The sequence below is a fragment of the Halichoerus grypus genome, chromosome 5 (genome assembly GCF_964656455.1).
Source record: "Halichoerus grypus chromosome 5, mHalGry1.hap1.1, whole genome shotgun sequence".
NCBI lineage: Eukaryota > Metazoa > Chordata > Mammalia > Carnivora > Phocidae > Halichoerus > Halichoerus grypus.
Genome location: NC_135716.1, coordinates 43,187,852 through 43,212,646, shown reverse-complemented (window position 1 = coordinate 43,212,646; position 24,795 = coordinate 43,187,852). Strand labels below are relative to the sequence as shown.

At 39.5% G+C, this 24,795-nt stretch overlaps 1 protein-coding gene across 1 annotated transcript in view; it reads right to left on the bottom strand.

Annotated features, from left to right (window-relative positions):
- RUNX1T1 (RUNX1 partner transcriptional co-repressor 1) overlaps positions 1-24,795 on the bottom strand; it is a 132,011-nt gene that overhangs the window by 4,288 nt on the left and 102,928 nt on the right. Inside the window, 2 exon segments of the mRNA XM_036081518.2 lie at positions 11,661-11,851; positions 17,078-17,146. Coding sequence (XP_035937411.1) covers positions 11,661-11,851; positions 17,078-17,146 — 260 coding nt within the window.

Below are 24,795 nucleotides of genomic sequence, written 5' to 3'. Positions count from 1 at the left end.
TTTCTGGGTTTACTATAAAATCCCCCTTCCCTTCACGTTTGGCTATCTTCACAGCGGGGTTCTCTGTTCCCGCATACCAACAATCACTAGATCTACATTTTGTCCCCTTCCAATACCAAAACCACAGTGGTCAGACATGAATATACCGCTCCTGGCAGGAGCTCCTTCCCCCCAGATACTAACAGGAATCACGAAGGACCTATGAGAACCGTAGATGAGATTCAAAGAAGCATCATGCAGCAGATAGAGGACTGCGTTCTCCACTCCATCACAGACCAAGGAGAGTGAGGCAAGGCACTGGAAGCTCTCCGGGGGTTCGTTCTTCCCACTGTACTCAGTCACTCAGTGTACCTGACAAGGACAAGCTGCAAACAAGCTCCTTCCCTTTAGCAACCTTGAGGACAGGATCCTTGGTTCTTCTCTGACAGACTCGAAGCACCCAGAAGAGTGCTTGCCCTATAGCAGGTGCTCAATAAACATCTGTGAAATGACTGAATCAGACTATACCTAATTTGACTTTGAAGAGTGGAAATACTGAAACCTAAGAGTAAACAATGGGTCTCTTTGCATACAATGCTTCTCAGCGGCTGGGGTTCCTCGGCAGCAGCTCTGAGTAGTTAGAATTCTAAGTAGAGGAAAACTGACAACTGGCGAGGCCATTGCCAATCTCCGGAGCTGCTGTACAAGAGCTGAGTGAGAAAAGCAGAAATGAGGTTGCCTCTAAGATTTAAACTCTGAGATAAACAAATCATGAACCAGAGCACAGACACCCCAGAGGTAGGAAAGCACGCGGATGGGAGAGATCGTCCGGGACAAAGGAAGGCCCGAGCTGCCAGGCGCCCTTGCAGGACCCTGGCAGGACCTCCGGAAACCAACATTAAATATCCGTGGTTCCTTTGACAAAACCGTTCCCAGTGTGAAATGCTTTATCAAGTGAGCTTAGCGTTGTGCCATTAATCTTTTTTATTCTTTATCTTCCTTGGTTTTGATGATTTTCTTGCAAAACAAACTTCTGACTATACTATGGTAACCCCAACCCAGCTGACTGGTATGTGGTTGTGTCACGATTAAAATACCTTTTTAAAGGCCCTGATATATGTGGATATTAAACATCTCCCCACTGTGTTGCCTGAATTGGTTTGCTTCCAGCATGCTGGTTGTATGGCCTGAGGCAGGCTTATAAATCTACTAAAAATACCCCAGTAGAATGTCAGTCCATCAGCCTGGTATGTATGGTTTTAGAAATGTCCAAAATATACAAAGGGATTTTTAGCAGTCAATCTAATTTTGCGAACAAATAAAGGGGCTCCTACAGGTTTTTAAAGTGCTGGGAGCCTCTAAACTCCAGAACTCTGGTTTAAAACGTAGAACTCAGCTATACATTCTTATTTCTTTACCATTCAGAAATTATGGCCCAGTGAAGGGGCGGGGGGAATTTAAGAACTCAAACTATGGTCAGTGGGAGGGGTTTTAAGTGAACATAGTTGAGGAGATTTAGAAACTTGGTTTGTATGTTAATGTCATAAATAAAAATGGGATTAAAGCAAAGTAATTTTTTTCCTACTTCGATTTAATTTATCCAGGAAAATATTTCAAGAGATGTGTACCTCTGGATCAGAGGTTTCTACCATAACTTAGAAGCCCTTCTCTGTCAAAATTAATGCAATCACATTGTGTGTGTAATGGTCCTAACAAAGCCATGAACAACGTGAGCCTGGCCCATCCTTCAGAGGAGTGAAGTATGATGCTCAGCGCCCACAGTGAAGTTTACTTCCTTGAGGTTTAGGCATTTAGAATAATGCCAGCTGGATCCTGGAAGAAACTCAACAAATAAGCAAAATTCCTAAATTATATCAGAAAATCCCAATTAGAGAACAGAGACCTGGATCGAAAACAATATTTTAAGGAAATTAAACATCTAATCTGAGTCAAGTGGCTTCTTTAGGAAATAGCCTGGTGTGAGTCTTATCCTTTTTCTGGCAGAGGCTCAGTTTGGCAGACACAAGGGTGGTAACTGCCCAGCACTTCAGATTGAAATCAGATGTAGGCAACCTTCTCAATTTAAGCTGATTAAACACACAGACTAAACCAGGTAATTACAAATGCATGTGCTGGGGAGTGGAAAGAAGGGACAGAATGGGAACTTCTTTATTTTTTAAAAGTGTTTTCAAAGATGGGAACAATTTTATAAATAAAAAAGTGGAATGATGCCAAATACAGAAACAGATGTTTTGGATCATGAAGCTGCTGGGAACTGAGCTTTCTTGCCTAGCATCACTGGGTTCTGACCCAGGATTCAAGAGCTCTGGCTAGTTTCACCTCTAGTCCCATTCCGAGGTTGTTCGATTCCATTCATTTACCACCCACCCCCGGGGACAAAAACAACCTTCAGCTGTAGGAAAGTACAACAAAGAGCAATTCAAATGAGCTAGTGGGGGGAAAAAAGCTACATATTTTTATTGCTCTTAACACGGCATGGCAATGAATGTGCGGGGAACTTTAGCGCAAGTGTTCCATTTACAAAAAAAAAACCTCCAAAGTGCATATTCCTTTTTAAAAGCTCATTAGAAAACAGACAAAGGAATTTCTATTAATACATTTCTCTTGGGTGGCTCTACTGAATTTCCTGTTGGCTCATCCATACTTGCAAGAATGATGCCTGACCGGGGGCACTCGGCCACTCAACCGTCACACTTCTGGGGACAGCGGAATGTGTAGAGTCTCGTGAGTACCCTAATTTGGATCATTTGAAATTTCTAAGCTTTCTGCTGTTCACAAAGGTGGAAAGTGCAAACTGTGTATAATACCCATGGGTGTATCAACAATGGTTTAATCTAATTTTAATTTTTCAATTTATGCTTTTTATATTCAGGCTAGTATTTCCTGATAGTTGTTTATTCATTTCTTTCTTTCATTTTTCTTCCTTCCCTCCTTCTCTTCCTTTTTCCTTTCTCCGATCAATCCATCCATCCATCCATCCATCCATCCATCCACCCATCCATCCATCCATCCTATAACTGAGCTTCCCTCTCAGTCCTCTAAAGAATGATGCTGGCAACTGAATTGCCGTGACATGTAGAAGGCTCAAGAATACCATTTCATAGCAAATTTCATTTCCAAAATTCATGGCACTTTATAGTCTTCCCTTATTTGTGATATTATTATTCCCTTTCTGGCATAAAGAGTATTTTTCCCCTGATCTGAAAAACGGGAGTCAGCCATTGACCAAAGTTAGGCTGTGACTCAAAGAATATGAGGCTGAATACAACCCTCCCTTTTGCTAAATGTGCTAATACTACAGATGGAAAGGGAAATAATGAACTGAAGCTTCGAAATGCCAAAGCTTTGTGTCAAAGATTGTTGCTACTTTGTTTCATACCAGCCATTCTCTTCATCCCTAAGAACAAAATTGTTTCCTTCTTCCTATTTTAGATACACTGAGAATGGTCTTTCATAGCCCTACCTGGAAAGTAATATCCTTTCTGGTTCTTTCTGTTGGCAATTCTTTTTCCAAGAAACAAAACATTTTCTCCTGATTACTTTAAGTTTCTCCAGGTCTATACTCACCTACAATTCTCCAGAAAAACTCTTGCATGCAAATGATGCTCAATGAATAAAACTGAATTATTACAATTAAAATTCCCAAAATATAAAGAACTCTACAACACACGGACTTAAATTCACAGTAAGATCACATCTTACATTGGCCTTGCACAACACAGTTGAAATCCACTTTCAAATACATTCTGCAGCTTAGGAAACTGAGGCCCAAAGAACAAATAACTTTTACAGTAAATGACTTGCCTCAGGTCACGCAGATATGAAACTATATAGCCAAGGTTTGATTCACCCAGGCCTTTGGACTGCAAATCAAACACATTCCCCCAAAGTGCCACACTCTGTCCATTTTGGATATTTCTTAGAGCCTGTTTTAGCCAGAATAAGGTTAGAAGGGTGCTTCACTCCTGAAGGCAGACAGAGGTTGGTGCAGAAAGCTGGAGCTCCAAAGACAAAGTATCATGGTGTGCAATGGAAAGAGCTTCCGATGTTGAGTGGCTTCAGTCAGCCTGTCTCGGGTTTCACTTCCAACTACTTCACTTTAGTGGCCTCAGAACCATGGGGCGAGGTACTTAACCCCTCAAGCGACAGTACCTACAACACGGGAATGATATAACTGCATGGCTGTTGAGGATGATGTCAGGGCTAAGCACGGTGCCTGGTGTTCAGGAAGTCCTGAATCAAATGGCAGAATGTAACAGTCTTGGCACTGGCCAGAAGAAAACAAGACAATCTCAATCGTTGCAGGGTACGGGCCCCATGCCTCCCCCCACAGACACTGACAGCTGCGTAGAAAACGTATCAGCTTACCTCCCCTTCCGCTTCATCAGTGACCACTTTTTCTGTACCCTCACTGTCCTCAGACCTTCAAAAACTTCGCCATTACTGACCATGTCCCCATTCCTCTTTTCTGAATTCCCCTTGTTGAAATTCCCTCTAACTTTTGTGTTGAGATACTCAAATTCTGTTGTTACACTGTAACCTCTTTTTCTGTTTGTTCATTTCCCTCTAAATATTTGGCAGGAGGGGGACGCCTGGGTGGCTCAGTCCGTTAAGCGTCTGCCTCCGGCTCAGGTCATGATCCCAGGGTCCTGGGATCAAGCTCCACATCGGGCTCCTTGCTCAGCAGGGAGCCTGCTTCTTCCTCTGCCTGCCAGTCTCCCTGCTTGGGATCTCTCTCTCTCTGACAAATAAATAAATAAAATCTTAAAAAAAAAAAAAAACTGATTCTTTAAAAAAATAAATAAAAATAAATATTTGGCAGGAGGGCGAAGCTGGCATAAAGGTAAGAAAATCTTTTCCTTCCTATGCTCTCCCTCATCAGCCCTCCTCATGGTTTCAGCTATCAACTGTAACAAAATGACACTCCAACCTGTTTCTCCAGCCCTTTTTTATTTCCTTCCTGAGCTACTTTCTGGAACTCCATTCACCAACTAATCTACCACGATGCTCCCATCACCCAAGTCAGTATTCCCTAAACCTGACTCTCTGGTGTGGTCTGCTTCAGTCGCTGGCAACACTCACGTTCAAGACTTTATCATCTTATTAGAAACTCCTCTTTCTTTGATTCAGTGCCAGTCCCCACAATCCTGCCTCCATGGTCTCTCCTCCCAGCTTTCCAAGCTCACAGTTACTATGCAAGTTCCTTCCCTGCCCTTCCTGGTAGAATAGCTTCTTAACTGGTTTTCCATTTCTCTCTCTGATACACACTGCTCACCTGGAAGGTGACTTGGTTATAAAATACTTCTACTCATCTCAACAACCTTACAAACTGAGACACATAAACATTACCCTAGTTTTACAGAAATGAAAACCAAAGCTCTACGAGGTGAGTCACTCTAGACCATTCCAGGTCCAACACTCCATCCACTATACTGTGAACATCTATGGATACAAACAGCTGGCCTTTTAATATGAAACAACCACAAAAAATCTTATTGTAACAGAATCACAGCTTATGCTCTGAAAGCTCCAAACTGTTCTTGGGATCAATGGGTCGGACAGGATCACGGGGCCTAATAGGAACCATGATGCGAGACTCCTGGGCTGTAACTGTGTCGTAACTAATTCTACAGCATCCACTGAGGTCGAGTTTCTATAGTTTGGGACATACTGCACAGAGTCCACTGGGGGTGGTTCCATTAATTCTAGAAGGAGTAAAGATGAACCTCCCAGAGTGACTGGCTCACACTGTCAGGGCTTAGCACGTTCTGGAAATATAAAGTTTAAAGCTTTGATCAGTGTTTCCCTTTAAATGCAACAAAAATGTCCAACTTCAATGTAAACTGTGTGGTCCTGCACCTATATTGGAATAATAAATAAAGGCCATTTTAATCTGGAGAGAGGCGGATATCAATTTGGTGGCTTAAAATTCAAAACTATTAGTAGTATAATTATTTACTCTTTGTTCTCTGCCCACTTGCAGTCATTCGCTTCTATCCCCAAGCTAGAACTGGTTATGGATCTCAAAGAAGAGTTGTAGCAGGTTCTTTGGAAATAGGCCCAATCTGACAATGTTCATTGGGAAAAAAAACTATATACGGATGGGAACCAGATATGAATATGAAAAAAATAAACAGTTTAAGATGGCCAGATTGGGTAAATTTCCTTTTTTTAAATTTTGATTTATAATGCTGGCAGTGTATTCTAGGTGCAATACGTTTTATACACTACAAAAGAGAGAGAGGGAGAGCATGAGCAGGGGGAGGGGCAGCAAGAGGGGGAGCAGCAGACTCCCCGCTAAGCAGGGAGCTGGATGATGCGGGGCCCCAGTCGATCCCAGGACCCCTGGACCATGACCTGAGCCGAAGGTAAACGCTTAACTGACTAAGCCACCCAGAAATTATCATACTGCTTAAATGTCTGCCCCAAGTCCAGCATCGTTCTACTATAACAACAATTATTAGTCTATAAAACCAAGTAAAGTTAGAGAACTAGGTAGGAATAATCCGAAGAAAGTCCAGTGAAGAAATAGATACACTAATATACAATCAAGGAAAAAAAAATTCCTCTATTGCCATGTGGCTGTTAAGAAGGCAGCCCGTCTGGGTTGAGGGCCAGCTCACACTTACTGCTGAGACCCTGAGCAGAGGCCGAACCTCCCAAGACTCAGCTTTCCTCGGCTGCAAAATGAGGTCAAGAGCATCGTCTACACTACCTGGACTCACAGGAAAAGTAAATGTGCTACAGCACAGAGAATACAAGAAGCAGTTTCTACTACGCCTGGTAGAGTTAAACATTCACCACAGGTCTGCCAGTTTCACCTCAGGCCAGACAAACTTCCTGCCACCCCCACCAACTATGCTGAGTGAGGATTTCTGCATGCCAGGGACAGCCTGGTGTACAGGACTGGTCTGTCCTGGCATGAGCACCCCCTTTTCCTCTGAGAAGAGCCCCAGCGTAGATGATAAACCCCCATCCCCACCCCCGGGGCAAATAATACTTGTGCCTAGTCATTCTGGACTGTACACCTTCTTACTGCTCCTCTCCCCAGTTCAAGATTTTCAACTCCTGTCTCCTCCTTCTGGAATTTTTCCATTCTTTACTGCCTACTTTTCAGAAGCACTGGTTTTCCTAAGTAGAATGGGCATTAGTAGGTCCATTGTACATGTGTGAAAACAGGTAGAAAGAGGAAGGCTAAATTCAGAAATCATAGAATGAGGTATTCATGAGCATCGGCCCTTAACACAAACAGCTCAGAAGAAACTCAGTCTAGAAAGCTGGTCTTCTGATGCTGAAGCTCAGATTCCTTCTTTTTTTAAAGATTTTATTTATTTATTTGACAGAGAGATAGAAGAGCACAAGCAGAGGGAGTGGCAGAGGGAGAGGGAGAAGCAGGCTCTGCACTGAGCAGGGAACCTGATGCGGGACTCAATCCCAGGACCCTGAGATCATGACCTGAGCCGAAGGCAGACGCTTAACCATCTGAGCCACCCAGGCACCCACTCAGATTCCTTCTTGAAGACCCTATGAAGGGGAGAATAATTATTTTGCGCATTTATATTATCTATATATGCATTTTTGCAGTTTCAGATTAGATCATGTATGATCTAAGTAAGAGATGGGTACATGTCTATAATAGCAGATGGCTTCAAACTAAGGGAGAGAAGGGAGAAAAAGACTTGTTTCAGTCAGAAAAGCTTAGTGTATTTTGTGATGCAGGACTGTGGGAAATATGAGCAGATAATGATGCCTTGCATTTACAGCTCTCAAAACACTTTGAATTAAAATGCGGGAATAAAAAAAAAATCCTCAAAACACTGTGTGTCAACTATTCTTCAATAAAAAACAAAAACAAACAAAAAACTTCTAAATACTCCTGTGAGTACGGTAGCGAAAACCATCTCATTCCTTAAGAAGACATAAAGACTCACAGCAGTGAAATGGTTCGCCCCCGGGTGGTTGATACAGTAACTGAGCTGGAGCCAGGATTCAGGTCCTCCTCTTGGATTCTTTGGCCCCCTTGCACCTGCCCTGGAGCTTTGCTAGCAAAAGATGACCATCAAATCGCCTGAGCATGGCCTTTAAGTGGTGTGGCCATATAATTCATTATACAAACCAGAATACTTGAGAATAAAAGGGACCATTTGGTAATTACATGGGACAACAGGGGTAAACCAGGACTGTGTCACTCAAACTGGGAGGTATGGTCCCCCTGTACCCCGCCTTTATATACTACTCTCCTGATTTTCACATTGAACAGCACAAGCTATTTAAGACTTTATGCTATTTACGCTTTCCAATTCACAGAGGCGATCTGTCTAGCTGGATTCAGTCATTGATTTGAGTTTCTTAAAATGTTTTAACTTGTGTTGTTTATGCACACACAAAAAAATGAAGGTTACCTCTTCTACCAACCCTCTCCCCCAAAGGAAAAACATATACCCCGGGCAGATCAAAGCCAGTTGAGTTTCTGAAGATCGTTCAAGTAAGATCACCTGACGTGTATATCCCAAACCCCTCTTCTGGACGCCCTCTTCTTTCTTCCTTAACAGCCAACCCATCAAGAAATGCTGCCCGTTTTATCTCATGGGTTCCCAGCCAACAGATACAATTTCCTCCACCCCCAGTGCCACCATCAAGCATCTTCATCCCCATCTGTCTCCTGAAACAGATTGGTTCCTCCTTTTCATTTCCTCTAGTTTCTCTCCACACTGCAGCCTGAGTGAGCCTTCCCAAACACTCACCAGCCCCAGAGCCCTCCTGTTCTCAAAGCCTGGCACGGCTTCCTTTTCCACCTTTTCTCTTCCACCTGCACAGAGGCGCTGACGTGCCCCCTGCCCAAGGAAACAGTGATGAAGCAATGGGGGTGGAGGGAGAGGGGAGCAGCTGCTGACCAGTTCCTGATTACCCTTCAGTACCACACGAAATGAAACCCAAGTTCCGGAAGCACTAAACCTGTTAAGACTCTTATAATTTAGTGATTTGCCTCCTCTAATGAACTGTACTCTACCTGAAAGCATAGGTATCATCCTCCCCGGCAGAGAATAAAAGCTCAAAACTTTGTTATTGAAAGAATACATGAATACATGGAGAGGAGTAATTTAGAGTTCTACGTATTGAATCACAGACTGCCCTGGGCAGGTCACAAAGACGACTTTTTTTTTAAAGAAATGCCCATTAATTTCTTAGTACAGTTTTTAAATCAATGGTTGCTATATTTAATGGGATTTTTTTTTAACCAATTACTATGGCAGCCAGACCTCCTATGTATTTTTCTAAGAAAACAACAATTTATCAAATTTCTACAGTACAATACTAGATGGGTCTCATTTGGGGTTGAGTAGCTAAAATTCAAGAAAACCCCCTGAAACAGAAGAGAGTTCTGAGAAGTACCTGAACTCTCTTCTCTGCACATCAGCCGGGCCAAGCAGTCTTGGCCTAAGAGATGCCCACCCTGGGGCCAACCATGGTGAAGGCTGGAATAGGGAGTTATATCCTAGCCCAAGAGAGCCAAAGTTCTGGTTCTGTCCCGGAGGGGCCCACGGAGCTTTCTAGACTTGAGGTGACTTGCAAGCATCACTGCTTTTATCAGGTCACTTTTATCAGGTCATTTCTATGAAAAGGCATATATTCCTCAGTATGAGGAAAGAGCAGACTAAAGAAAAATAATGTACTGGAGTCAAAGTTTTGCACTCACTCATAAATTAAAAGTAAAGAATCCCTAAGGGGGAAAATAAAAAAAGTATTTACCTATAAATTTGGGCAAAAGATAGAGCTGACTAACCTTACTCCACCAGGCACTCAGACTATTCCCAGACCCCGTCATTCCTCAGAAGAAGTAGCAACGTTAATTTAGGGCTAGGGGATTCACTTCTGTCAAGTCCTTGGTCAAACCACTCTTATACTATGTGTGTGTACAGACTTTTGTCCAAGTCTAGAGGAGTCTCAGCTTCGTTCCAATGAAATCTCTCTTCTACCTTTTGCTCTCCTATTCTCAGGAAAATGTTTACATTGTTTTTGAAGAAAAGAAACTCAATTATTGGAGGGATCAAGCCCCCCACCCTGACTCTAAGTCTTTAAAGAGGTACTGCAGTTTAAAGAGAAGAAAAGTAAGAAATCAGGCTTAAGTTGCCTTTTAGATGATCTGCATCCAAAAATGACCATAAAGATCCTTATTTCTATAAATGTTAAATACTAGTGTCAAGATCATGTATTTTTCTGGATAGATGTCAGGAATAAAGGTACAAAGCTTTTAGCCACTGAAGGAATACAGAATACTGTTTCCCAAATACAAAGACTTAGTTCTCAATTTCTTCCTAAACATCCATCTTTAGAATTTAGTGGCCTACAGAATACTCTTACTATACATAACAGCCCTAAAGTGTTCTTGTGTGAGTGATAATGTTTTAGTGAAGGCAACTACTGTGCTTCATGGTGTTACTAACTCAAATGGAGCAGGACAAATTCTCTCCAAAGGATGTTGTCAGAAATTAAAAAAAAACAAAACAGAAAATAAGGTCCTTAAATATCTTAGCCACAAGATGCCAATAAAATTGAATTTATGTCTAGCTTAATTCGACAATGGAAAAGTCAGCAGTTAAAGAGTAAACTTCCCTTTGTCCCTCTTTTCCTGAGAAACTTTCAAATGTTGAAAATCAATTCCTTTTGTCCCCTTGTTATTCATCTGCTACACATTAAATAGAAACTCTGGGCATCGAGTGATTCCCGCAGGGTCTTTCATCTACAGAGAAGCCTGGTACAAATTAAATTCTTACTCTCCCTCACAAATTATAGATATGTATTGTAGTAGACCATTGATTTATCAGTTGACGCTCTTGCTAGTTCAGCTCGGTGAGACTAGCTAACTATGGTCCTTTATCTGCGTTACTGTAGGGTGGGGGATGATTGTGAGGCCGCATTAATTAATGCGAAGCATTACCATGTTGTTCTGACTTTGCAGGCTCTATTTTAAAAAGCATTCTGTTAAGTACCGTGTTTTAGTTACTTCCCAGATCCTTGAGCCATCTGGGCTACGTGCGTGTATTTTAATACACTCAAACAATACCACCTCTGGTGGTGAGGTGATGGACAACATCGTGGTTATTACAAATAATGTGGAAAAAAGAGACTGTGCAGAGGATCGCTTAGAAAGGTTGAGCTGATGCAGAGGCCGTGGACCAATGGAATGGAATGGAATTTCATTCGCAATGCAATTTAGGACCAATGGTGAAGGGAGGGGCTGCGATGCCGGCCCCGCAGTACCTCTTTGGAGAGCGTGTCTGCACAGGGCATCTCTACCGAACCCCTTCTATTAGAAGGAAACCACACACACATGCTGACAGACACGTGTGACACAGCTGAGTCCGAAGCCTCTCAACAGTGCTAGGAAGTTGTGAGCACTTCCCACCAAAGACATTAAAAACCTTTCTTGGCAGAGTTGTCCTTTTAGGTCTTTAATAAAGACAATATTTGCTCAAGCTCTTGATGGATTCCACAAGTGCTAGAACTCCCCCCAAATTATTCTGATCCCCACCCCGCCAAAGATTGGTTTGTCTAAAATCCAATACCCGCTTTTATTTGTGACCTCCTGGACTCAAACCCGAGCACTCGCATTAGTGGAAATGATCTGCTTGCCTTGGAAGCCCCTGCCAGCCCCTCACCTCGCTTGAATCCTCCTGCTGATTGATGACGGCCAGCGCGTCCTCCGCCGCCTGCCGCTTGGCCTCCGCCACCGTGCGCTCCATCTTGGCGCGCTCGGTTGTGATCATGTCATGGGCTTTCCGCTCGGCCTCCGACACGGCCTTCTGCAGCTCGGTCATCGCCTGGCGCTTCACCTCGTTGACCGCCTCCTCTGCGTGCCAGGCAGGCCGCACCGGACAAGAGAACATTTCCCTGTTAGCGCAGGACCCTGGATACTGATCGCTGTTAAACACAATTCTATAGAACAGGCGTGACTCCCATCCCAATTATTGGGCAGTTCTCCTGGCTGTCTAAATAGCCAGCAGCTTTCTGAAATTCATTTTGGAAAACAAAGGGTGAGATCTTTTTTTTTTTCCCTTTAACTTGCATGTCTGGGAATAATTTTTAAAATACTATAGCATCACTACAACTTTTCTACCAAACTAGTACCTCCAGAAATGATTAGGAGACCAGACTTAAGTAGCTAAAGGACAAAAATCACCATCAGAAACCTGCCTGGATAATTCAGACACATTAAGGTGGTTTGCCACAAGGCTATAGGTTTAATATGCACATAGGGAGCGCATGTTAAAAAGCATTCAGAAGAAAAGAGAAAGGGGATGGATTTTATACATATCCATATCTAAGTGCTAACAATTATTTTGCTGGTGAAACATACAGCACAATAGTAAAAGGTAATTCGTATGGCAATTATGTCGATGCAGACCTTGTAAAGAAAATCCAGGATGAAACAGATGATCTGGCTTTTCTTTTTCCTAAGTCATTTCCTGAGTCATGTGGATTTATGCCCTTTCAGGCTAAATGATAGGGTTCTTTAAAAATCATTTTCTCATTTCCCAGTTTTAAGCTGTTGCCCATCTACTCAATCAAATATATACACAGCTTCGCATAACCAACTGTTGCACTAGACAAACGTAATTGAATCATACCAGAGGCCAAAACAATCAGGCCTGCCTACAAACCTGCAAGGTGTCAAATTAGCTCTTTATTTTTGGCTGTGGAAAGGGTGCAAAGATTTGACTAATGTACAATATGAGATTGACAACTAAAACAAGTAATTTCCATTTAAAAAAATTAACTGTTCTAATTAACAAGGGAAAATATCCTCCCCCTAAATTAGTTTATCTAATTTTCATCTTTATTCAAAGCAAAATGACAATGATTAATTGAAAATTTAATAAGCAGTAATTATTAACTTGGCAAACCTAGTACCAATTAACACTCTATTAAAACTAATTATGACATGTTTCATTCAAGTGTTTGCACTTAATTGTTTCACCCACTTAAAAAGCACCTTAATTAAATGTTCTGTTTAATTAAAAACATAGATTCCTAATAAAAAAAATGTTTTACTGTAGATTAAAAATGTAAGAGATGCAAATACTCTTATGGTTTCTTAAACGTCTATGGTTTATTTCACACATCTATAGCCCAGGCCTTGAGGATCATCAAAAGCCCTCCACTAGTAATTAGCTGGCATGACTTTTTTAGCCTCTGTCACGCCAGCCACATTATTTCTGAAGTTCTTTCGTTTGTAATTACTGTCTGCTAGGTTTTATAAACTAAAATATAAGGGAAAGATCCAGACTGGAAATATTAACTAAAATATGTTAAGCCTTTGTTGGTTGCTCTAAGATATGCCATTTAAAATCTGGATAGAAAGAGTACTGCACAGAGCTTGCAGCTCTTTCTTCACCAGGAGGTGAAAAGATGCCTTTATTACCCTATCATAAACGACCGGGGGCACCAGGGAAGTACTGCCCTTCTAACTAGACAGCCAGGGTCTAATTTAGTTTGAATATTCAAGGTGAATTAAAATTCTATCTAAGTGGTAATACAGGACAATAATTTTTGCTTACGATCAAAGCTGTAGCTTGACTAATTGTGTATGCAAATCAGGCAATTTATATTTAAATTATGCATTCCTATTCTAATCCCACAGGCATATACAGATCAGCAAAGAGAGTTGGTAGGACATTTGCAAGGTGCTTGAATATTTATTACCAACTGCAAACATTCACTGATCGTTTGAAAAAGAAATATACTGAAGAAAACACTCGGTTGTGATTTGAAAACCATCTTTACGTTAGATTTTTCCCTCAATTTTATGAAGACTTTTCATACCTTTACAGTGTGTTCTGTTATTTTGCTGTTGCTTTTAAAATAGTAATTATAGGGGAAAACAGATGCGGCCTTCAACATTTGTTAGGACCCAAAATATTTTTTTATTTTTAAAGATTTTATTTATTTATTTGACAGAGAAAGACACAGCGAGAGGAGGAACATAAACAGGGGGAGTGGGAGAGGGGGAAGCAGGCTTTCCATGGAGCAGGAAGCCCGATGTGGGACTCGATCCCAGGACTCTGGGATCATGACCTGAGCCGAAGGCAGACGCTTAACGACTGAGCCACCCAGGCACCCGAGGACCCAAAATATTTAAAAATGTGTATTGTTACACTATTACATTGTTATACTCTTACTGGGGTAACATGCAGAATTTGAATGGGGTTTGTGAGTTACATACTGTTAACGTCCTGATTTTGGTAATTGTACTATAGTTACATAAGAGAATGTCCTTGTTCTTAGGAAATACACACTAAAATGTTTAGGGTAAAAGGGCATCAGATCTGCAACTTACTCTCAAATGGCTGGGGGAAAACATGCATAACAGAGAAAGAAAGGGAGGGAAGGAAAGAGGAAAAGAAAGATATTAAACCAAATACAGTAAAATAGGGAAAACTGGGTAAAAAGAATAAGGCATATTTTAATACCATTTTTTGCAACTTTTCTGCTAGTCTGGTATCATTTCAAAATAAAATGGTGCTAAATACTGTATGATATACTTTCATGCACAGAACATACTTTTTGCAATTATATTTCCTGTGAAAAAGGATACCCTGGTTATACTACATTGAATTTTGAGAGCTCTACCCCTTTGATATTTTTCAAATGCTTTAAACTTTCTTTTATTTACTTATCTTTTGCCACAAAGGTAATGTATAATACTTTGATTGCAAAGACATACTTTATAGGTTTTCTTCCAAAAAAAATTTTGCCCACAGCAAATTTTAGAATCTTGGGGAATAAAGCTTTCAAATTGTAACAAGCTGAGTGCAGATGTCACATTTTGACCTCAGTGTTTTCATCATGCTGGATGCCTTGACACTGGGAACACTAGAAATGCTTTTTAAGACGCCTATAAAGATAAATATTATAAGCAGTTATTCAAGATTTCCAGATGAAACTGTCGCCTGTACTTTGGGGATTTAATATACTCCTTAATATTAGCATCTATCCATAGAAAACTATCCCCAAACTGTTTTTGTGCAGCAGATTAGGGATACTGGTGTGAGAATAACACAAATACACACGTAATCGACCCCACTTCCAAGTCCTATTTTAGACTGAAGCCCTAAGATAGAATATAGGCACATCTAAAAAATGTTCTGGGCATTCGTTTAATAAGGTTTAACGCTTCTTAGAGAGTCCACAGACATAACAGAAGCAAGGATTGTTCTTTCTCTACTTGTGCAGCCCCCACGATGTCAAGTATACCCAGAATTAGTTTCAGAAACCCACAAAACAGTGAAGAAAAATAAGAGTGGACTCAATAGATTACAACATGTCAAATTTTTAAAGAACCTGATTAAGTGGCAAATATATAGTGCAGTTTTGAATCTGCTTCCAATTGCTTACCACTTATGGTAGGACTTCCTTTGTGCAGAGCTATTCAAGTTGACTTTCCAACAAAGGTGGTATATTCAGAAAAATCTGCTCTCGCATAATAGCAGTCAAACAAAGACTTGAGCAGATAATAGCACAGAAAAAGAATTTGGATTACACAAGGCTTTCCTGTCAATTTTTCTTTATGAACTATCAAGGATTTAACTTAAATACACATAAATAAAGGAAATGCAGAGAAAGACTCTCTCTCTCAACATAAAATGTCATCCTTCTACTGTCCAAAATGGCAATTCTTTGTGTCTCTTATTGGAATAAGTTGCACTGACAGCTTAAGAATGGGGAAGAAAAAGTGGTCAGAAAGAAGATGTAGCAATTCTTTTTCCAGCTAGGTGACACGCGGCACATTTTAACAGCTTGGGAGTACGCCATGATCCAGGAAGAAATCTTCTTAGAGGTGATGCTGTAAATCTGGTAAGACTATGCAGCTTAGCAACATATATAACCTTTAAGCTGAATATCTACCTGATTTGCATATTGGACATGCAAGAGAGCCTTCTGGTTCTCAATGTAAGCTACCAGGTCTAGCATACTATCAGATTTTGAAACTCCTTATCACTCTTACAAAAACAGGTATTTCTTAGAAAATCTTTAAAAACACTTGGGTAAGAGCCAAATGATCAGAGCATCAGCCAAGTTGCAAAGAACTACGGACACAGGTGGGTCAAATCACAACCCCAAGAGACCCTTTCCTTCACTATTTCCCCTTGATTAGGGATCCCAGCCCTACACCCATCTGACCCTTTGCAGAAATAGCATTTTCCAGTTTCTCCAGTCAAACTATTTTAATAGCTGGAGTTTAGAGCAGCTCAAAGCCACAGTATGTGTCTGGCACATCATCTTTAACTCTTGAAACAGGTTTTATGCTTCTCTCCTGAGTCAGTTTTTGCAAGGTTTTGGCTCAACTTTTCTAAGTGTTGGTGTTCCCCCAAGATTCTGCCAGATCCGAACCTTCTGCAGTCAGTGTGTCACTGGGAACTTCAACTCAGCCCCAAAATGGAGACCAGTATCTCTTAATAAAAATCTGATCGTGTACACAGGAGGAAAAAATAGAAGCTTAGCAACTTTGTCATTTAATTTAGGAAACAATTTAGTTCTGGTCACTGAATATTAATTAGCCCAGAAGATCAATTTTAAATATTGGTTGTAGTCATAAGTCTGGGAGTACCTCAACAAAACTAGTTTTGTTAGGATTTTTTAAAGAATTTCGGAGACGTGCCAATTCTATCTCCACTTTTAAAAATCAGGAGAAAGGACTGACGTACGCAATTTAATTTCTAAAACATTAGTTTTTCATTAAGAGTAAAGCGCATGCAAGCTGAGACCTCTTACGCAAGCTTTTAGCCCGAAACCATGAGAGCACCTGAAAAACAGGGGTTTACACCAGAAACACTGTCCGACGGTCAATTATGTGGCACTAGCAGATGTTCCTCAAACGAAAACTATTCCGTGTTCTAATCAGGTCCGGTGGAAGGATATTAATTAGGATTTTACATTTTTGGTTTGTGGCGGGGGGACTGTTCTGTTTTTGCTGTCGTTAGCAGGGAAGGCCCTCCTTGTCGCTCCTCCCATCGCTGCATGAACAACTGCGCACAGCTGGCACAACACTAGACTCGTGTTTCTCAACAGTTCTTACCAGCTTTCTTCCAGATCTCCTCTGGCACGTATCCAGAAGCAGGCCTGTGAAGGAATTCCCGATGCGCATCTAGGAAAAGGATGCAAAGCGGGTGGGGAGAGGAAGAAAGCACCATAAGCACGTTATGTCATTACACAGAATAGAAGCAAGCAATTTCCCGTTCTCTTGGCTGCTCTACAAAAACATCATTCTAAAAGGCTGAGCATTTCACCTCTAGAAAATAAACACAAATAGCAAGGCCAGTCATCAGAGCTCAAGGAAAATAGAAGGTCATTGGCTTAAATGCCTTGTACGCTCAAAATTAAACAACTTCAATGATTTCATTATACAACAGGATGTCTGGGAGCACTGCTCCCAGAACCCTGTCACTCTGAGGGTTTCTATAGGCATGTTTATTTTGTTCAAGAAAATAAATTGTATTCGGTAGTTCTCTTTTCAAGAGTCAGATTGGTAGTTAAAAAAATCAAATCTTAGGCTAATATAATTTTCACATAGCTCTGATACCACCATCTTTCAATAAATAGTGAGCCTTACTCCATGGTTAACCAGTTCTCCCAATGACTTCTTAAAAATCTCGCTGGGCACTAAACATTTTCACACAAATTGGATCGTAAGGATTTGACATGGGTGGAAGGAGGAAAGAATCATGAGAATGGATTCAGAGATATTCAGTGAAAACAAGATTAGTACATGCTTTCTAAAAGAGCAAATGACGTTTCACTTTAAATGAAATGCTGTGCTTATCCTTGTCAAGTTTTAAAAGTTTGAGAAAACAGATCATAATAAGTTGATGTAGGAATGCTAACCTCCAAAATAACATGTTTGTGGAAATGACAGGACACCTTTTACCTTTTTCTATATATGATAGAAAATAAACTGAAAGTGTACACAGTCTTCCATAGTTAAAATATGTACTACACGTCTTCCATATTGAATTCTTCAACGAAAGCCTATGTATTTAGAGGTTTGGGGGCAGGAAAAAAATCATTTTAACTTTTATAAATAGAACAATCATTCAACCCGTGATAAATTCCAAGTAATTAAGATAGTCCCTTCATTCATAAGAAATGTCAAGTACCAGAATATAGATTATGGAAAACAGAAAAGCACACTCAATTTAGCTAAGTATACATCATTTTACAGTTGAATGCCTTAAATAGGTCTGAATGTTTTGATTCCTTGCAGGGTACACTGATAGTGGCTAAAACTGAAGATTTCCCCAACTATTCTGAATTAGGAAAAGCTTATTATAGCTTAATGAAGGGCATCTGGAAACTCTCTGTATTATCTTTGCAATGTTTCTTAAATCTGTAATTATTCCAAATATACAAATTCTTAAAACTTTACATTATAATTTCATGATTACGTGATAATCAGATGCACTTGAAATACCCATTCTCATGATTATTCTCATGCACACACTGATTTCTGTAAGGAAAATGATGAAAACCAAAATGTTTTTATTTAAGTAATTTTCATTCATACAACAGCTAGATAAAACTGTGGTGCACACACAACTTCAAGGAAATGTGATGTGGCTAATTAGATTCATCAGGATTACCTTCCACACCACTATAACTATTTCCAGAATAAAAAAAGTATAATCAAGTTCACATTTAACCATATGACACAGTGAAACAGAGAGAAACCTATGGCAGCTTTTAAAGACGGTTTTCTAGGAATAGATTTTGGCTTTAGTATAAGAATAGATATGTAAAGAAAAACCATGCCTTCTCCAAAGTAAAAAACAATTTTTTTTTCCCATTTATTGAATTAAGACAAGATCAACAGCTTGGTAAAAAGTATTTATAAATGGCCAATCATTATTACAGGGAATGGAAAGGTAATGTTAAGTTACCCAAAGGCCACACATGAAAGAAACTAATTACCGCCCCAGAGAGCATAGGTAGAAGAGAGTTCGTTCTAGAGCTCAGTGAAGTTGAATCTTGGCTTTGCCACCTGCCAGTCAGGTGACACTGAGCAGGTTGGTTTCTCCATCTCTCAGTCACCACATCTGTAAAGTGGGGATACCAGTACAACATTTGAGTGCACTGCTGTGGAGACTGAAAGAGGTACTTCCTATTACATGCTCAGCATGGCACATCCCAAACTCTCATTGGACTTTAGATGTTATTACCCTCATAACTGTTATCACTGTTATTATTTAGTAGGCTGTCCAGTAAGCATGGATACTTATTTCCTCATCAATAATTAAGGTGGAAACAGGCACCTTAAAGTTTCTTTTTCTTCCAGCACTTAAATCCACATAGCACAAAACTTAAAAAGAAAGGAAAGGAAAAAAGAAAAACAAAAAAACCTCTCAAGAGATTTGGATTAAGCAATATACAACAGTATTTTTTTATTCACTGAGTATATGTCACTTGGGGATAGAAGTTATTTCCATAGTTAGTAGTTCTCTTAGTTCTTGTTGGGAAGTCCTCAAATTTCTTACATGATATTTGTATAAATTTTATTTAAAACTCATAAATATTTATAGTCCCCAAATTTACTCAAAGATAATGTATAAGGCTTAAATCAGGCGCCCACCTTCCCAGGAGCGGTACAGTAGATTGTGAGGGTCCATACACCACACTGGAAAGTTATGCAATATTTCAAGTTGGCTATATATCCCTAAAATCCTCAGTGACATATAGACTCAAACTGCACCTGACCTTGAAACCCAACAGAAACACCAAAGCCAATCAAGTAAAACTTTTCTTAATCCCATCCTACTTTCTAAAAGAACTTTTCAAAATAAGAATCTAAAGGCAAAAAATTTTTTATATTCACAGATTTACATATATATGTAAATGTATATAAGAATGGAGCGATCAGATGTACTCCTCAGAATCTATTTTTGATACACTGATGAATACTACAATCGGAATACTACAATTGCTACAGAAACCAAATGACTAATAAATATACTCTCTTCACTTCTGTTGAAGTAGCAGCAATAACAATGTCTTTATGGGCAATACTGAGTTTAAAAAACAAAACAATCCTGAAGTTGCTCAATATTACAAGAGACAACTTCCCTCTGAGGACTTCTTTAATTTAGAATATTGACTGCTCTAGACAAACCTATGCAAAACACCTTATGTTTTTTTTAATTTTTTTTTTAAGATTTTATTTATTTATTTGAGAGAGAGAGTGAGAGAGAGAGACAGCACAAGAGGGGGAGCGGGAGAGGGAGAAGCAGACTCCCCGCCGAGCAGGGAGCCCGATGCGGAACTCGATCCCGGGACTCCAGGATCATGACCTGAGCCGAAGGCAGTCGCTTAACCAACTGAGCCACCCAGGCACCCCGACACCTTATGTTTTTAAGGCCCGGATTTTAAAGCAGCGAATTTTTATTTGCCATTAAATCTTGACCACCTATAAAACATCAGTTGCTATAAAATGGATAGTTGTATTAAAATGCAGTCATAGAAACAAAGACAGAAGAGCCTATAGGAGATGGTTTAAAGTGTGAAACGTATATATATGTAACTACTGAAAAACTGTAAAATTATAGAAAAGTCCTAAATTGAGTTTGGCTTGCTTTGGGACCCAAATTGTTTGGGGGTGAGAGGAGAAGGAGCCTCCAGAAAAGAACATGTCTATGAAAAGAGGGACTGCGTCAAGGTGCAGGAGTAGTTATAAGAAATGTGGAAGAACAGGAAAAGCAATCTATGATGTAGCAGATGCAAGATGCACTACACTTACGACATAATGGGGACCACTGGATACTAGAAACAGCAAGGGCTGCCATCAATACAGATGAAGGGATGAGCTGATAGCCTTTGGAGAACCAATGGGACCTCATTTGACCCAGGACAGCAAGGCTCAAAGCTTGGCAGCACCGAGGTATGGCCTTCATTCTGTAGTGGGCAGAATGAGGCTGAGAGCATGATAATATCACAAAAAACCACCAAAAGAAAGGATGGGTTAAGTGAGTTCATCTTTACAAACGCTAGTTATTATTTTTAAGGATAATCAATTCAGAAACTTCAATATTATGTTTCAGAAGCCCAAACCAAACCTAGAAGCCAGAACTACATTAGGATTTCTGTTTTTAACAACAAAAATACCTAGTAGGAGGCAATCATCTCTTCTTGTTTTTAAAAGATGGGTATATCTATTACTCCCATCTTTTTAAACCCAATATACTTAAATACAGTGGGCACTTAAGATGAATGATCTTGAAACAAATTTCATGATGTGATTTCAAGGAATCAATACAAGTATACAAAACTCTAAACTTGTATATGCAGATATACTCTGAATAACATGGTTGTGGTTTTTATAATCTGATAGTAAGACAGGATATATTTCTTTGGTTGGGAGCAAACTATTTTTCCATAGTCTTGTATTATGAATTAGGGTCCCAAAGGTACAACAGATTTAACTGTGTTTAAGACAGAATTCCCCTTTTCTAGTTTTTCTGCCTGTTAAATAAAGAAGTCACCTAAAAATTACTGTTCGATGTATTTTCAGAATGAAAAAAATACATAAGAATCTACTCTAATTTTATAATCTTGGATGTGAAGCAAGTTGGTTTCATGTACCCCTGTCCTTTAAAGTTCTTTCTGAGATTACGTATTAGAAAGAATAATAACAGCCATTACTTTTATCACATCTACTATGGGTCAGGCACTGTCCCATATGATTTATACCTATTAACTCATTTAATACAGAAACATCTATGAAGTATGTATTATTACCATTTGCATCTTATAGACGAGGAAACTGAAGCACAGAGAATTACTTGCCAAAGGTGACAAAACTAGGAAGAGGAGGAACTAGGTGTCTGAACCCAGACAATCTGTGCTTTTAACCTTCATGCTAGGTTACCTGAGGTTTTGGACAGTAATGAGAAATTCTGTAATTCAATTATATGACAATCATAAAGCTTGCTGGCCAGTGGAATTTTAAAATACCAATTTCCCTACCAGTCTACTTGAGGCAGGGGTGGTATTAATTTGCCAAACTTAGAATTCCTGAGCTTTTTTATGAATGATCAACTGGACTTTTCATTCCATTTAAAACAAACAAAAAGCCTCTTTCTGACATTTCTCTTTCTGGCAAGAGTCAAAACCTTACCAAAACATACATGAAAGTATTTTCAAAATTTCATACATTCTCATCACAATATCCAAACATTCAAAAAATTAAAAAAGGGAAAAATGTATTCCTATTTCAGAGATTTATGCTGCAGTCTCTGGATACTTCTTTTAACTCTAACTGTATAAAGAACTTCTTGAGAAACACAGAGGGAAAGCACACAAATACAAGATGAACTATAGGAAGATTCTAGAATAGTACACAGCCAGTAAAAAGAAAGTAATTTGAAGGAAATAAAATGTCAGGAGCCAAGAGAGTGATATGAACAGCACACTGAGAGAAAAGAGGAATGGAGACAAAGGAGGAGAAAAGCAGCCGCACAGAGACCCAGATCAACACTCAGGCCCATGAAGTGCGAACCAGCACCTACCCACCTATTTGGACAAAAGCAATTCTACTTCAGTGACCCTATGTGTTGATTCTGATGGCATTAGCTTCTCTTGGGTGAAATTCACAATGTAACAAAACTTAAGTGTACAAAAAACAAGTCATACTTTGAAAATAAAGACAATTGTTTTAAAAATTAGCTTTCTAATTTTAGTACTTGAATATTTGGAGTTTTCCTGGAAAGTGAGTAATAACAATAAAAATAATACAAATCTATGATCTCAAGGAAAAAATCTAATATTTTGAAGAGTCCTTCAAGATACCAACCTGTTTTTGAGTCAAAACAACATTATGGGCTCAGTGTGTACTCAATTTTAAAATTGTTCAAGAGGCTATTCAAAATAGCCTTTATTTAATTAATATCTAGGGAAAACTCGCCAAAATTCAATTAGTAATAGATTAGTCATATTCTCTTACTAATCCCTCACACTGACTTAACACTATGGATATATTTCAAAAGTGAGAATGGGAGTAAGTTTAACAAGTACAACAGAGTGGTCACGGAGGTTACGTTCTCCTCTGTCCAGTCCCCAAATGCAATTTAAAAATGCTGAGTGTGTGTGTGTGACTGAAAACTGCCAATGTTTCCAAGCTAGGGAGGAAACCAAGGAAATATTTTGAACTAAAGATATCTCCTATAATATTATTCTGAAGTTCTGCAGGTCTCATTTGACCTCTGTAGCAGCTGCAGAAGAGAGAGAACTGAGCTAAAAGAAACACAGGTAACGTAACTGCAGGCTACAGAGCTCTATGTGTACATAAAGACACAAACACAGCCATAGTTCTTATCTATGCACACACACCCACGACACACTTTCCGGAGGCAGAAATGAGACTCATCAGCCAGTAATCTCTGATCCTTTCTTTACACATCAATACATTCAACTCCAAAACCTAGGAGAGAACCTTCGAAAACAATGTGTATGAGTGTGGTCCATGATTACCAACCACCGTCTGTCTTAGAGCCACAGCCCAGCCCCACAAAACAAAACTCAAAGGCTTCGAGGCTAGGGAAGGGCGCACAATGAAAGGCCATGCGGGATGCTTAAACTTGCACACTGTGTGGCTTTTGACAAGTTACCTCTCCAGTTGGGATGGTTTCTAAAAGGCAGTCTAGGGTTCTGTGGCCCTAACGAACATGACCGTTTATTAAAAGAAAAAAAGTCAGAGTCCAAACAAAGAAAGGAGCTTGTAGTCTTTGAATAATACAATCTACAAAAGCTTAAAGCCAAAGCAACCTTGTATGACCAAAACTATGAATTCATTAAGCATCACCCAAAATAATGTAATTTGGGTACTCCTAAGAAGTTTTTAAAACCAACTTTATTCTTTTAGTTAACAGGCAAACTAAACCCATCGTCCTCGAGAACAATATACATTTGCATCACCAGAATGTGTATGCAACAGTGTGATGATATAATGTGTCCTATATTTTGTGGGCTGAAAATAACTCACTTAGGCATGAAGGCCCATCAGTTTCTGAACTTTTTCTTTGACAGCAGACAGCAGATAATACTAATCCTGTCAGTTCAGGGGCCGTCTGGTCACTAGTTGTGGCCCTGCCTATCTTCTCCAATATATCAAAAGTTCCTCGAGGGAAGGAAGGATTTTATTCCTTTATTACATTGCCTAACACAATGCCTGGCACATAGTAAACGTTCAATAAATAAGTACTGGCTCAACAAAATCAGTTCAATAAAGTAGGTTAAACTGAACACTTTTACTCTTAAAATTTTATTTAGTTAAGGCTTTCAATTTTTGTCTACACTGCATGGTTACAAATACCCCCTTTATTTGTCCTGAACAGATCCATCATGATTAATAAGTTTTTGTTCACAGTAAGGAAATAAAAAACAGGATACTTATTCAACTCTGCTCTAAATAGTTTTACATGGACCGACGTTGGTTCAAATTAAACCTATTTTCATTGCTTGCCTTAATGTATCCTAACAAATGCACATCTGTCTTTAAAACATGCTTTAGAATAGTACTTAGTGAGTAAAATAAGTGACTTGGAATCTTTCTGTATATAATACTTATTATGGTAATAAGCATTCAGCATTCAGGGACTAGCAGGAATCCACAAACCTAAAGCACAAAGGAAACTTATTGCCTAGGAATAATTTTAATAAAAAAGATAATATGATCAATAGCCAGGTAATAGACAAGTTTTTAATTTTTAATAATCAGCCCAGGGTGATAATGAGGCCAAAGTCATGAGCTTA